We start from the raw sequence: 15,863 nt of genomic DNA on the forward strand, positions 1-15,863 counted from the left end.
AACAAATATCTACTTAAATTTGACTGTCAATAAATAAATGGATGATTCCCAGAAGGGTACATCTTCTACTTTCTGAGTAGGACTTCAACTACAGCTCGATGGATGTGATTTTCATATTCTGGGAACTAATAGTTCTTAAATTGGGCTATTTACCCATGGGATGCCATGTATAGATTATACTTTCATGTCTGTGTGTATTAACTGTATCTCTTGATGTCTACATAGCTTTTAGATGAAAGATTCATACTTTCATTATTTCTCTTTATGGAACATAAATAGTATAATCCTCCTGAATTACTTCCTAATGCAAGTAATGGAGAATGGAAAATATTATAAATTAAGTGACCTTGAATGTTTAAGTTGCAAGTGTAGCTTTCTGTATCCCTGCATCTGAAACAGTCTCAGCACAGAATATCTCTGGTTGTTTTACAGGTTTTGGGAGAGTCAATGGCAGGAATTTCACAGAATGCTAAGACAGGGGACCTCCCTGCCTTTGGGGAGTGTGTGGGGATTGCATCCAAGGCGCTCTGTGGGCTGACAGAAGCTGCAGCTCAGGTAAGGGGCTGGTCCATGCAGGTTTTCCAGGCTAGTGCCCTTTGCCATACAGTGGATACCAGGAGTGACCACTCCCCTGTGGGAGGCATGGGAGAGCTCCAGCTCCTTCTCCAGGCACCACCATAGAAACCATGGGAGTTCCTGCTGGTGGGACATTCCCACAGGCTTCTGGGAGCCTGAGCTCTGGTTTTCTCCTCCTTTTTCAGGCTGCATACCTGGTCGGCATCTCTGATCCAAACAGCCAGGCAGGACACCAGGGCCTGGTGGACCCCATCCAGTTTGCCAGGGCTAACCAGGCTATCCAGATGGCATGCCAGAACTTGGTGGACCCTGGTAGTAGCCCATCACAGGTAACCACATGGGTTGTGTTATTCCTTAGGCTCCTCTGGGTGGGTTGAAGAAAACTATGGGAAATTAGTAAAGAATCCTATTCTTTGAGAGTTCTCAAAGCCAGTTAAATATACTGTAGATATAGACCCTGGAAGATGTTGAAAAACGTGTTGAAAGCAGAAATTTGTAGGTGGTCAGAGATAGGGAACTGGAAGGCAGAAGGAGAAAAAGAATCCCAGTGATATACATGAGGAGTCCCACAACTCCACAAAATCCAGGGTACAGTCACGGGGGGCTTGCTCTGTGCTCAGCATTGAGGGCTCAACATGAGTGACACCTGATCTTCCACCTGCTTGCCTCCTAATCTTTGGGGCAAAGTTTGGAAAATTCAGCATTCGGGGTGTTATGACAATGCCAGAGATGATGGCAAAGAGGCCTGCCCCAGAGTCAGGCTCAGAATCCATAGCACACAAAGGAGCCAGAGAGACCACCTGGACTGATGCAGCTGAGAGCTGAGTGTCCAGGCACCTGAGAGGCCTTTCTTATCCAGTGAAGGCCACAGGAGTGGTAGGAGCCTCAGCAAAGTGGAGGCTGGGGATTTAAGAGAGCAGAGGGGTTGAGGTTTGTGGGGAGCCTGTGGAGATTCCCCAAGCCAGAGCCCTTCATCAGATGCTGCAGTCCACCCGAGGAGGAGCAGAATGCAGGCCACTGTGACACTTGTTTTACTCATCTAGACCTGGGCTCTCCCATGTGGTAACCCCTGGCTACCTTGAAATGTGTTTGGTGCAAATAGCGAAAAGCTGTAAATATACAAAATACACTGGATTTCAAAGACTTGGTATGAACAAAAGTATAAAATCTCATTAACATTATTTGTACATTGATTTTTGTGATAAATGAATTTTTTGATATATCAAGTTAAATAAAATATGTTATTTAAATTTCTCTTGTTTCTCTACTTATTTTAATGTAGTTACTAGAAAATTTTAAGTTACATATGTCTAGGCTTTGGTCTGACCCTGGACCTCCTATCAAGGGGTTCCAAGGACTAGCTAACCATGTCCCCTTTAAGATTGTCTGAGGCCCAGCCTGCTACATGAGCACTTTCTTCCCCTTTCTATTTATTTCCATTCTCTCTTGCTTAATGTTTCTTGCCCTCTCCTTTCTTGGAGTGCCTTTGGGGGCAGCTGAGCTAGCCATATTATTGCCCAGGTTCTGGACATGGGAGTTGAGGAAGCTTCCAGGCACTCTGCACTGAAGTGTGGGGTGCCCCCAACCTCACCCCATGCTTTGTAGGTTCTGTCAGCTGCCACCATCGTGGCCAAGCACACCTCGGCTCTCTGCAATGCCTGCCGCATCGCCTCATCAAAGACAGCCAACCCTGTGGCCAAGAGGCACTTTGTCCAGTCAGCCAAGGAGGTCGCCAACAGCACTGCCAACCTGGTGAAGACCATTAAGGTAGGTCACTGTACCACAGGCCCCATTGGTCCCTGTAACACCTGTTGCAGAGCAGTCAGAGGAATGGGGTTGAAGCTCTGCCCTCCTAAGACCTAATGCTGGTGAGGTTTAACCTCTGACTCAGTCTTCAAGGAGGAGTTCCTCACTAATGGAGACACTCGTCAGGAAAAACCAGCAACCCGTTCTACTAACATTTCAGATGATAGGGAAATTCTGCACATGAGGTGCTTAGGGACATAAATTGGGTTGAAGGATTGTTTATGGGGACTCTTAGCCCTGTGCACAGGTAGTACTTAAACTCTATTGATTTAGGATGGGTTTGAGTGGACTGGTAGAGGCTCTGCCATTCTTGCTAAGGTGATGAATCTGGATATATCTGGATAAAGAGTAAATATGGAAGGAAAAGAAAATGGGAAATTATGGGGGGGGGAATCACTTTTTCAAAAATCGTTTTAATCTCTTTGATATGTATTCTAGTTATATCTGTTTCCATTTTCTTTCTTTTTTTAGTGGAGCATCAACTTTTCTGAGTATTCTGTGTTTCTAACAAGCTTATCTTTATGTTAGAGTTCTTGGGCAGATGGGGATGGGGCAATGTATGAGGTGCACTTGCAAGGAAGGAATGGAGATGGCTAGGCTGTGGTCTTTGAAGGTGGGTGAGGAGGCCATGTGGTCTGCCCTACGTGGGGACCAAACAGGCAGCTGGGAGCTGACCTTGTGGGAAAACATCCAGCACCCAGACAGCAGACCACAAAGCCCCCCACCCCATCCCCAGCCTTCAAAGGAGCATTGTCATGGGAGGCAAGGCACCAGTTCTGTGTAAGCCTGGAGTGCCCAAGGAAAAACACTGGATGTGGTAAAACTTTATTTTGGGGCTTTCACACTCTCTCAGGTGAGGACTGTTTTGTTGTTAAGAGTGGACTCCTCCCAGTTTCCCCTGGAGGCTAGAAGTTAGTGAATAGAACTAGCTGAGCAAAGGCCAAAGGAGAGAGGATCCAGCCCAGGAGTGGCTAGAATCCGGCTGGTGAGAGCAAGAGGCCACTAGCCCAGTCAGCAATTTCTTAGCTATTTCAACATAGGATTTTTTTGTTTATTTTTAAAAAGACTGTCTATTTCAAGGCAATAATAAACTAAGTTGAAAATGAATAAATACATTTGAACCAGTGCCCAGGTGCCCCATGCCTTCAGGTAGCAGCTGACCTCTGTTGCCATCAGTTCCTGATATTAGCAATTAATGAATCTTAGATTTGTTAATGTTTGTTTTGTGCTTTGTATGTATTACTCATTTAATCCATACCACCATGGTGCATCTTACGGATGTGACACTGAGGACCAGAGAGGTTAAGTAACTAACTTTGCAAGGTGTGACTCAGCCAATAGTAATCGGTGAGAATTCAAATCCAGGCCTCAAAGAGAGCCCCTGCTTTCAACCCTGGCATAGAGATCAGTTTGTTGGGATGGAGAGAGAAACTGATGCCTCTAGCCTAGGAAGAAAGACTCTGTGTTCACAGTGCTTGTCTGTAAGTTTGGAAGGTGGGGATGGCAAAGGCAATATAGTTTTAAGTAGTAACATCATTGTGGGTTGCTGCATAATTAACTTATCTCAGTTAAAGTCAATCATTTTCTGATTATTAAAAAAACACATTATATTTAGACAGACTAAGGGAGTTGGGGGAGGGAAGGACCTCCTTATCCTATAGAAATTCCTGGAGCCCTGTCTTTTCTGTCACCACCTTGGTTTTAAATCCTAACCTATCTATATAAAACATCTCTGTTCAGATCACTTCTTTTCAGATTCTCCTCACCATGTCAAACCCTCTTTGCAATTCCCTGCAGCAAATGAGCTTGTGTGATGGTCTGAAAGATAGGCCTATGTATAAGCATCAGAAGAGGAGTGTAGGCTGGTTGTAACATGAACATAAAGGCCTGTCTGCTATGAGCACCCTGGGAACTCATAGCAGTGCAAGAGGAGCAGAGATGAACATATTGCCCTTCACTTGTCAAAATGTGCCTGATTTTTCAATCCCCACCATGTAGCAGGGTTTACCAGAAGGATGAGCTTTGGCTTTAATTTACTATTACGACAATGTAAAAGTCCTTCATTGTAGCACCCAGTACTATATACTAAATAGATTTCCTATTTCAAGAAATGGCTAAGTATCCTGTCAAACAGAAAAGCAAATGAATATTTAATTCCCTGAACACTTAAGACAGCTGCCCTCCTGGCTACATTTTTCTCTAAATATTATGCCTCTTAGTGCTGATTTTTTTAAACTGTGAGGATGTGCCCAAGCATAATCCCAGCTGCCACACCCTTACAGTCATGAAAAGGGGTGGGGAATCAGCAAGAGAAGCACCAGGAGCAGGAGAATATGTAGAATGTGTGTGTCTGGGGACTTTAAATCGCTATTGGTGACATCCTTTAAAACCCCAAACATAGCTATGCAAGAATACATTTCTGCCCCAGTAATGGCACTAAATGCTGAGCAAGTGAGGACACCCATCCCTGATTGTGGCTGCTGTCTCTCAACTGGTGAACCTACACCTTGCTGGCTTTTCTCTCTTTATTCTGTTCATTATCCAGCCTTGGATCGGTTCTGTGGAATGGAATGTTATTTTAAATGTGCAGTCACTCAGGTTTGGGTGCCAAGTATAAATTATGCAACACCAGCTTTTGTTTTTCTGAGAAATTAAAGTTTGGCCTTGCCTCTCTCCTTGGAGTTAAAGCTCAAGAGCTCTGCAGTTAAGCATTTCCAGTGTGTGCCACAGACACCCGATCCAGCTCTCTTTAATCAAATTTGACTTGGCTGTAAGTATGTTTTCCTGGTCATCCTTATGTTTGGATTGGCAAGATAGAAGTCCTCAGAAGAAAAAGGGAGAAAACTCTGGGCTTCTTACTTTTTTTTCTTCTTGCTCTTGCCTAAGGAGAGAAGGGATCCAGAGTCTTGGGTCATGGCTTAAGACATGCCAGTAAGTAGCAGGGTAACCTTGGCAAATTGTCACTTTTAAGGTTTTATTGTTTGGAAAATCAGGTTTTACTTACTTACTTACTTATTTATTTATGAAAATTGGGGGTTTAGTGCTTCTCCCTCATACCTTTGAGATTGTGCTGAGAACCTTCAGCAGCTGCCAGGGGTCCAGAGTGCCCTTGTCCTGATGGGTCTGGGCATGAGGCCAGGTGAGTTTGCCCTTACATTAGTACAGCTGGTGTAAGGACATTCTGTGACGTATAATGTCTACAAGGAAACTCACATTTCCTCAGTGGGTGGATTCAAGTGTTCCGATTATTGGGGTGGTTCAGCCATGCTCACTGGAAGCAGAATTTAGGAGTGAAATTATATCTGTGCAAATCGTCCTTTCTGATGTCAAATGCTCCTTTGGAGGAAATGACTTTGGAGGGGAGGGAAAGTGATTGAGAGAGCTTGGCATTCTAGTCCATGTCATTCAGTGCCCTGTCCTATGAATAGCAATGGGCTACGTGACATGTGACTTTTAGGATCTATGCTTAAAAACTAAACCCAAAACAACAACTAAAAGGTTTTCTTCCAGTTAGTGCAGTTTAGGGAACTGCATCATTAGATCATTTGAGAACTATTCCTTGACTCCTTGGGATTTATCTCAGGTCATCGGCTTTAAGTTGGTGGCTTAATGAACTGCTTTGTTTCCCAATGGACTAAGGGCTGTGGGAGTCGGGAAAGGCTGTGGAGCAAGTACAGAGTTGAGAGGCAGGAGGTATGAGCAGTACCAAGGGAAGGTTGAACATCTTCTGCCCAGTAGAAGCCCCTGTCAGTCCAAGAAGTGTCATTTGTGTAACTTGGACCCAACCTCTTGGGACTCCAAAGCCCTCTCTGGCTGTCTGCTTGCTTCATTCATTTGCCTGTGCTAGGTTCGCTTGTATAAGGCTTCTGCCAAGTGTCATCCACCCTGCCTTCCACGAGGAGTCCCAAATGTCCCTGAGGCCTAGTGCACCCAACCTTGAGGAGTCCGTGATGTTAGCAGTGCAACAGGAACAGCATGCTGAGACTACATGGCCAGGCTGGCTGTGGAAATTAACATTTACTAGGTATATAAGTGGCAGTTAAGAGACGAGACCGTACATGTGAGCAAGAAGGAACAGGCATGTACAGTTTCCGCTGAGCATATAAGAGTGGCCAGATCAGAGACGGTAGAGGAAGGCAGTGTCTGTCAAGTGCCTGTAGGACAAGAGCCAAGGCAAGCCAGGCGCCATATTCGCACAAGATGGTAAATTAGCCCAGCTCATGGGAATTACTCTGAAAATATTAGCATTGTGGATGTATAATTACTGTCCCAAGCTGCCAAGGCTCGATTGGAATGCAGTTATTATTCAGAAACAGCCTTCAAACCGACCATGCCTGCCTCCTCTTGCCTTATTGAAAAACAGAATACTCCTCTCTCAGACCCAGTCTGCTGCGTAATGCAAGTGCCTCTGGTTTTTTTGTTCACTAATTGTCTAAATTGGCTTTTATATATTGTTCATAAGGATTAAATTAAAAGTTTAATTGGTAGTCTAACAAGGAAATTTACATTCTCCTGCAAGCATAACTGCCTTCTCACGTGGAGCCCTTTGCTAGGAGGTAGTAGTGCTGTCACTGGGTCACAGGCTGTTGGACCTAATAGTCCTATAGTATGCCTAAAGGGGTAGAGTCAGGTGCTAGAGTCGGGTGCTGGGAAGCCTTGAATCCAAGTGTTAACCCTTTGTGGGCAGCTGGCATGGATCACAGTCTACTCCTGGATTCTCATCCACCCTGGCCATTACCCAGTGATATGACTGATCACTAGACTCTTATGTTACCCACTACTAATTTTGTTTTAAAATAAAGCATAAGATACCTGGAGAAAAACACACCTCATGTGTAGAACTCAATACAATTTCTCAATTTTTCAAACATAGTAAGTAATGATTTCTGGATCTAGAAACAGATCTGTACAGTGCCTAGAAAGCCCTCTTGTGCTGCCTTGGGGTCCACCAGCTTTAGAGTGACCTGACTGAGAACATCCTTGATTGCTTTCACCTGTTTTTTGTACTTTGCGCAAATGGGATTGTATACAGTGTCCCCCTTTGTGTATGGCCTTTTTCGTTAAATATACAGTTAGTGAGATTTGTCCTTGTGGTTTTGAAGGTAGTTCCTGCCTCTTCTTTCCTATTGGGTTCCGCTGTGTTCATTGCAAGATAGTGGTTGCCAGCCCCACCTCCATCTGCCATGTAGGAGCATCTAGGTAAAACTTGGATAAATTGAAACTGCCACACAGTGTAAATTTTCTTTGTCACTTGGGAGGGGGGAATAGACTTAATATGCATGTAAATGAAGGAGAGGAGCCCAAGGATTATATTCTTGAAAGTGATTTCTGCAGCCAGATTTGACAGCAGGGCCCATGTGAGAGAGAAGAGCAGGCACTGTTTAAGTGGTTTCTGCTTCCTGCAGGGGAAGCATGGTTTCTGAATGGGAGTCAACTGATGCTGAGGCCAGCTGTCCTATAAGCTACATATCTGACCTTTTTTATTAGGATTGCTAGCTGGGCTCCTCTGATCCATGGCAGGAATCTCTCCAATTTGTAAATTCAGCAAACATTTTCAGTGTTACTCCCATTTAACCATCTTTCTTCCCTCAGAAGCAATCCCTGTGGCTTAGAGATGATTGGTGCTTCTCAGTGGGATGAAAGATCCTTTTTTCTCCCATTAGGCCCTGGATGGGGACTTCTCTGAAGACAACCGCAATAAGTGCCGTATTGCCACCGCGCCCTTGATTGAAGCAGTAGAAAACCTAACAGCATTTGCATCAAACCCTGAGTTTGTCAGTGTTCCCGCCCAGATCAGCTCTGAGGTAAGGAACCCTTTCCAACAACCAAGGTCATTGGTTAATCTGGGGTAGCACAAAATGAACATGAGTAGTTAAAACTTCAAAATTTCTCTTTGTCATCATGTAGGGTACTGTTATTTTTGATGGTGATACATGCACAGAGTTATGAAACTCAGTGTTTATACATCTCTTGAGAGATAATATTGTTATATTAAGAACAATCTCTGTGCCTAGGTTTTGGGCTGATTCTTTCTTGGGATGTGTGATTCTAAAAATTTTTATTTAAGGAGCAAACCTGGATCAAAGTGCCCATCATCCAAACCTTGTATAAGCGAGAGGACAGAGATGGTGACTAGATAAGAAAAAGACTTTCTAGGACCTGACTTATTCACTCATGTCTGCATGCCCTGCCCTTAACCTCTCTGCTGTTTGGTCTCAGGGCTCCCAGGCACAGGAACCAATCCTGGTCTCAGCCAAGACCATGCTGGAGAGCTCATCATACCTCATCCGCACTGCATGCTCTCTGGCCATCAACCCCAAAGACCCACCCACCTGGTCTGTGCTAGCTGGACATTCACACACTGTATCTGACTCCATTAAGAGTCTCATCACGTCTATCAGGTCAGTTGCTATCTGGAGATTGCTTCCAACCTGCATCGGATAGGGAGGAAGGGAATAAGCCCATTAAGCTTTTAACTTTATGTTGTCATCTTTTTCTTTGTCTCTAATAGCACTTAACTATACACCAAATTTATTCCAAGTATTTTACCTATGTCACCCTATTTGATCATCATAATATTATAAGGTATATACTGCCGTGTCTCCATTTTACTAATGAAAAAATTCAGGCAAAAAGATTTAAATGACGTTTCCATAGTCACCCCAGGCTGTAGGTCCTAGCTCTTCTAGCCAGTATACCTTATTGTCTACACCCAGGCTTTTAGGCAGAGAGTATTACAGTTTGTTTTGCAGAATTTGGGGTTCTAATTAGTTTGATAATAAGATTAAAAAAAAAAAAGACATTCTATAGTCCACAGTAATTTGGGGCATCTAGGACAACCTTGGTGATGGTAGGACGCTGAAAAAAAAATCACCTGAATATATGAAACATTTCTGAGGTTAGCCAAAGTTAATACCCAACAGCATGGAATGGATTTAGCTCCCTAATTATATATTTTTTTTCTGGTTGATTTTGAAGCTAAAAACCACAGTTAACTTTTTGTTAATGAATTCAAATGACTTTCATTAGATATTTTAACTAGTACAGCCCATGAGTTTGTGACTAGTATGCAGTGTAGAGAACATAGTATATTTGTGCTGAAAAGAGTCCTTAACTTTTATTTTTATTATTATTATTATTACTATTTTATTAAAGGTCCTATGTTTTTTATTATTATTTTACTAAAGGTCCTATGGGTAGTACCAGGGATTGAACTCATGGGCACTTGATCACTGAGCCACATCCCCAGCCCTATTTTGTATTTTATTTAGATACAGGGTCTCACTGAGTTGCTTAGCACTTCACTTTTGCTGAGGCTGGCTTTGAACTCATCATCCCCCTGCCTTGGCTTCCAGAGCCACTGGGAGGCCATACCCAGCCTGAAGGTCCTTTGTTTAAGTCACTGAATAGAGAAAACAAGTTCAAACCATTTCCTTTGCAGTTGCCTGGCATTAGCCTGAGATAGAGGGCAGTACTAATATCCTTTCCGCCAGAAACACATAGAGTTATCTCAATGCCAAATTAAGACCTGCCTGGGCTCTGCCAGGAGGAATTGCCAAGGAAGGGTCAGAGATTCACTTCTTAATTAAGGTGATCAAGTGAGAAGGGGATGGGGTTCCTGGCTCACCAATGCTGGAGCAATTTCTGGGACTTAAGACCCTACCTTGTGTTTGATTTGCACTCTCCCTTCCAGGGACAAGGCCCCTGGGCAGAGGGAATGTGACTACTCCATTGATGGCATCAACCGATGTATCCGGGACATTGAGCAAGCCTCTCTGGCAGCTGTCAGCCAGAGCCTGGCAACGAGGGACGACATCTCTGTGGAGGTAGGCTGGGGTTCTATGGCCAGCTCACTGGGGCAGGGAGCAGAGAGAATGGGATCAAGATATTCCTAATACTAGAGTTTTATCATTGGACCGTCTCCTGTAGAACCAACCTGGGAAGTTTCTGGGAGAGGGGAAGGAAAATGCTGAGAAGAGAAGGATGACTTGGGGAAGGAATATACCTAGCTGTAGAAAGCTCAAATGTGGCTGAAATTTGGGGGGAAATTATCAGTCAGATAATTGTGTCTCTCTAAGGTGGGGTTGCCTTACGCATTTTAACACATCAGCACAGCAGGCCTAGCCATGTAGATTTTGAATGCTTCTCTTTAGTCTTAGTTCATCAATGCACTTTTTGGTTAAAGGGAAGATTTGGCATTAAACTCTTCATTCAGAGATAAAGGATTCTGCCTAGTATGTTAGGGACCTTTTGTATCTTGTTATTAACTTAGAGCCACTTTAATCCTTTCTTGATGGTTTTTCCAAAGCTTAGAGTGGAATTTTCCTTTGAATTGTTTCTGTACCTATGTACATTTTCCTGATTCATTTTTTATTTTCTTTTAAAGCACTGTGCTTGATACTCCAGAGGTACTTAATACATATGTATACATGGTCTGTGTGCTGACATTTACATCACTGCCACTGAATTCATTAACCATGAGCTTCGGCCCCTTTCTCTCAGGCCCAGGCAGGCTTGCTCATTTTTTCACTCCAACTTCAGACACACACCCATTTCCAGGAAGTGAAGAAGAAGAAACATTCTCATCTATGAAGAATGCCAGAATGACTGTTGTAACCTGTTTAAAGTGTAGTATTCATACAGAAAATGCACAGAATGTGTATATCTTTATGATTAGCACCAGCTGAACACACTCTGTAATTAGCCCCCAGATCAACAAGCAAAGATAACCAGCATCTCAGAAAGCCCCTTGGTGCCCCATCCTTTCACTATCACTCCCAAAACATATCCTGCCTGAACTTCCTCACTAGGAAGAAAATTCCCCCTCCAATTGCGTGTACTCCCCCTAGTTAGACATATTCAAGTTAACAAACCACCTGTGATGAAAAAACATTGCTAGAATATTCTGGTATTCTTAACTATATTCACATAATAAATTCGAAGATAAATAATTAGCTGAATAAGACCTTTGGACTTTTCGGAAGCTTCTCTCTGCCAGCCTCATCTCTGTAGCTGTTTGTTTTCCAGCTGACACATTAGGCATCCCCTCTCAGAGTAAACTCTGGCTGAAGCCTCGGCCCCTGGGCACCGTTGTTCTATGGGGAAGTGGCAAAAGTTAGAGTCTCATTTTTTATCAGCAGAACATGCCACTATGTCAGGAATCACCTAATTCCATGTCAGCATGTGTGGACCTAAAATGTCCAATGTTCTAAGCTGCTCAATCCCAAATCTCTCCAGTGGAGGATCCCTACAAAGGAATCAGATCTCTTCTGCTATTGGCTAATTATTTCCTGATTTGAGTTCAATGCCCCATCTCTTTACAGCCTCTTTACAGTTCTTTGAGGTGGAGAAGTTAAGCCATCTCAAATGCAAGAAGAAAAGCCTTGAGGGCGCCATTTTCCACCTTTGTGCACACTCCACCAAGTGCATTGAGCTCTGGACTGAGCTCAGTGTGTGTCCCACCTGGCATTTTCAAATTATGCCATGGGGGAAGTAGTCCTGCTTTCAAAGAGCTGATCTCATTTTTACGTCACCCTCCTCAAGTTCTGAGAACACAGTGACCTGGATGTTCCCTCAGATCCCAATTATCTGTCTCCATTTGAACATAGTTGTCTTTCCTTCTTGGAAAGCCACAGATATTCCATATTTCCAGTAACTGTGTTGAATAACCTAAAGTAAAGATACCACTGGCATCAGTTGTCAGGGCTAGGAGGAGCAAGGAGCCAGTAGGACCCACAGTTCTTAAGCTTGCATCTGCTTTCTTATGGGAAGAATGATGAGCTGCCACTGGGCAGGGCAGGATACCTACAGCAGCTTGATGTTGCAGCCTGGCATTTTGATGTCCATTTTATGTGGCCTCCCTCGTCTTTCATGTAAGCCTTTTCAAATCAGTGCAGTGTTATGGGGAACTGTTGTCAGATGAACTTGACAGTTCTCCCCTTATCAGGCCCTACAGGAGCAGCTGACTTCAGTGGTACAGGAAATTGGGCACCTTATCGATCCCATCGCCACAGCAGCTCGGGGAGAGGCAGCGCAGCTGGGACATAAGGTAATGTGCATATACCAAGGGGATCCTGCTGGGGATTTGGGGGGTAATGGATTTTGTTTTCATTCTTGAAAGCCTGCCATGCCAGGTATCGTGCCTGTGTCCAGTGCATCCCTGACAACAGAAAATAGCACTCAGCCTTTCTCTAGCCTCTTTTCCAAAAATGATCACTTCAGGATCCTTTTTTCACTTGAAGTTGAGAAAGTTCATAGTGAATTGTTTTGGTGTGGGTTATGATTGTGGTCAAACTTTTCCTCCAACATGACATTTACCATCACCGATTGCTCTCCACTTATTCTGAAATAAACCAGAGGCTAATGCTGACACTCCTCACCCATAGGCTTCTGTCTTTTATTCCTGGCCATCTCAGCCCATTCTGGTGTATCTAGGGCAATAATGTTCTTCCCTGGTTTCTAATGCAGCATCTGTTGTTACATGTGATGGAGCAAAGCAAATTTTTTTCTGGACAACAGAGCTTCCCTGCATGGCCTCCCCAGAGGAGTCTTTCAGCTGAGTTCCTGCCCATGCTTAAAATAGCAGATGATGTTTTGCCCATTTGGGGTTCACTCTGCTGACACTTCAAGGAGAGCTGGCTTGTCATGCAGCCTATACCTTAGCAGGGAGAGACCAAAAATTGGATTCTAATAGCCTTCAAGGTTCCTGAGCATTGATCAGTTCAGCAGTCAGTATCGCTGTGCACATCAAGAAGTGCAGTAGCCAAAATTTTCTTAGCAGGTATTGGTTTTAGAAAATCAATCATCTTGCTTTTTCAAATTACAGAAAAGTTTAAGGGACTACTAAACTTCCTCCTGGCTCTAAGGAGGGGTGGTTGAAATTGGTCAGCATCTCTGCCTTTTCAAATATGGCATATCTCATTTGAAAGAAAGAAAGAGAAATCCAAAGACCTTTTTTTTCAAACAAGATAACATTCAGATTCCAGGGATTTGGATTTGGATGTGGGCATATCTCTTTGTTTTGTGTTTTTGTCAATTTGTATTGTTTGTTACAGTTCTACACTATATTTGGGTTCATTTTGACATTATACAAGCATAGAATATAATTTGCTGCAATTCAGTCACTGTTACTTCCTCTCCTTCCTCCCCCTTATCCCTTTCCTATACTCTGATGATCTATTATAGTTCTTAAAAAATTTTAATTAGTGCATTATGGATGTATGTAAAGGTGAAATTTGCTGTGGTATATTGATATATAGATATGGGAAATTTGATTGGACTAATTATAAACAACATCTTGGCTGGTATGAAATCATTTTGCATTATTTAATCCAGAGCTAAGGCTTTATCCAAATGCTTCAAACAGAAGCCAATTAGACTGGCCTCTTAAAAAGCTTTTGACGTTTCTCTTTATCTCAGGCTTCTTCTCTTACCTTCTCTGATAATCCTGTCCCTCTTCTACTTTCTCTCCCTCTGAGTTTATAAGATGCCTTTGATTTCTATTAAAAATTACTTGTAAAATTAATGATTTATAAAATTGAGTTCAATTCTGATGCCTAAGTCTAGATCTCAGAATTGATTTCTTAGCACTTCTATCATGTTTGGAGAAGAGATAAAGAACTTTCCAAAGAAAATCAAAAGCAAGCAATAGTCAATAGCTAGCAAGTACTTTCAAAAGTACATAGTAGCAGGCCTGCATTTCTTCCTGAATCAGCTCACCCCTTTTCCCAATCCACTCCCACTGAAAGGTACTCTGAAGGAAACACCTGTACTTAAGTGATGTACCTATGACTTTCCATTCTTGCAAGGTGACACAGTTGGCGAGCTACTTCGAGCCCTTGATCTTAGCTGCAGTAGGTGTCGCCTCCAAGATTTTGGACCATCAACAGCAGATGACAGTGCTGGACCAAACCAAGACACTGGCAGAGTCTGCCCTGCAAATGCTGTATGCAGCCAAAGAAGGTGGAGGAAACCCCAAGGTATGGTTCAGGATGTCAGGGACTCACTTAGAACCACAAAGGTCCTGGTCCTGCCGTATTGTCTCTCTCTAAGGAACAAAACATTACTCCAGTTCTCTGAAGTGGGGAATCATCTTCTATTATTGGTTTTCCCAGGGATTTGGGGGGGGGGGGTTAAGAAGTGTACATAATTAAGTCTTATCTGTAAGTTATTTTTTCCTTAAAGAATGTATAGACAAGCATCCTTGAGGGAAAAAAATGAACTCTGTGATGATGACAGGAATAAAAGCAAATGCTTACTGGGACCTGTTCAGTGTTGACACCAACTTGCAGGAAGGAAAATTCAGTTGTTTTCCAGTGAATGTCATTTCTGTTTCTCACACTTAAGAGACAGCAATTTCATATGATATCCCCTTTGCCAGTTTGTAGAAGGAACATTTCTTCAGCCTGTTATGTAACCCAGCTGCTTTAAGTGGCCAAGGATTACAATAGTGTGTCACAAGTGACTGTGTATCACATTTTATTTTGAACTTGGGAAGAGGGAAAAGTATATGCAAAGCCATATGTAGGGTTACAAAGAAAAAAAAAAACAAAAGATTGTGATTATCTTCAGAAGATGGTAAGCAGTCTGATGTGTCTAGAAAAATGCAGATCACAAAGATAGCTGGACAAGAGGATAGACTGTGCCATGCTGTGACAGATCTCATCTTCCAAGCCAAGGTATTTTACCTTTATTGTAAGTAATGGGCAGTCAGTGATGGTCTTTAAGCAGAAGAATGACACAACCAATCCATATTTTAGAAACAACTCACTGTGACAGCATGAATAATGTCTTAAACCTGCATTTTCTATATTCAGGTTTTCATTCAAATATCTGACCATTACTAAGAGCCTAATTCTGGGTATGCTAAAAGTACTAAGAGCCTCGGCCCTCAAAGTGTGCAGAGTCCTTTGGAATAACAAATCTAGTTGCAAAACTGGTAGTTTTGCAACTACCAGTTGGAAGGACAAAGAATGCAGCCCTGACTGTTATAGATTAGCAGTAGGTGCCCTGATGTGGGGCCAGCCCTCTTTGTACCCTCCCCAAACTAGAGGAGTCAGAGCTAACCTTCTGACACAGCTCTGGTTGTCTTTTATCCAAGGCTATTTATTGCCACATTTCTTCACCCTCTGCCTAAAAGGGTCTCAGGACCAGTAGAATATCAAAATAGGACTCTTCTGGATGGGTTAAGATGTTAGCATATCTGCTTGGACAGCCAGTTCTGAGCTCCTCTTGGTCGAGAGCATACATAGTCAGCATCACAAGCTTCATAATGGCATTTTCTGCTTGGAATTGGTGGCCAGAATAGTTTTCACTGAGGGACCAGAAGCACTGGGTATGGTGAAGTAAGACATGATGAGTAAAGGCCAGGCAGGTGTACTCTGTCCCCTCACCAGTACCCAACCTGCATTTGGTCTACAAATTGAAGGCTTGTCCCAAAAGACACCTGGGCCACTGGGTTTGCTTTTTAGACCCTTTCCTAA

General features: G+C 43.1%; 1 protein-coding gene across 5 annotated transcripts in view; it reads left to right on the forward strand.

Annotated features, from left to right (window-relative positions):
• Positions 1–15,863, forward strand: part of Tln2 (talin 2) — a 411,357-nt gene that overhangs the window by 331,776 nt on the left and 63,718 nt on the right. For all 5 annotated transcript variants that reach the window (XM_077799669.1, XM_026384818.2, XM_026384825.2 and 2 more), the window contains 8 exons: positions 433–555; positions 762–905; positions 2,182–2,343; positions 8,046–8,186; positions 8,602–8,783; positions 10,076–10,208; positions 12,329–12,430; positions 14,190–14,360. In XM_077799669.1, the coding sequence (XP_077655795.1) occupies positions 433–555; positions 762–905; positions 2,182–2,343; positions 8,046–8,186; positions 8,602–8,783; positions 10,076–10,208; positions 12,329–12,430; positions 14,190–14,360 (1,158 nt within the window). The remainder of the gene's footprint in view (positions 1–432; positions 556–761; positions 906–2,181; positions 2,344–8,045; positions 8,187–8,601; positions 8,784–10,075; positions 10,209–12,328; positions 12,431–14,189; positions 14,361–15,863) is intronic.

The sequence above is a fragment of the Urocitellus parryii genome, chromosome 6 (genome assembly GCF_045843805.1).
Source record: "Urocitellus parryii isolate mUroPar1 chromosome 6, mUroPar1.hap1, whole genome shotgun sequence".
NCBI classification, from domain to species: domain Eukaryota; kingdom Metazoa; phylum Chordata; class Mammalia; order Rodentia; family Sciuridae; genus Urocitellus; species Urocitellus parryii.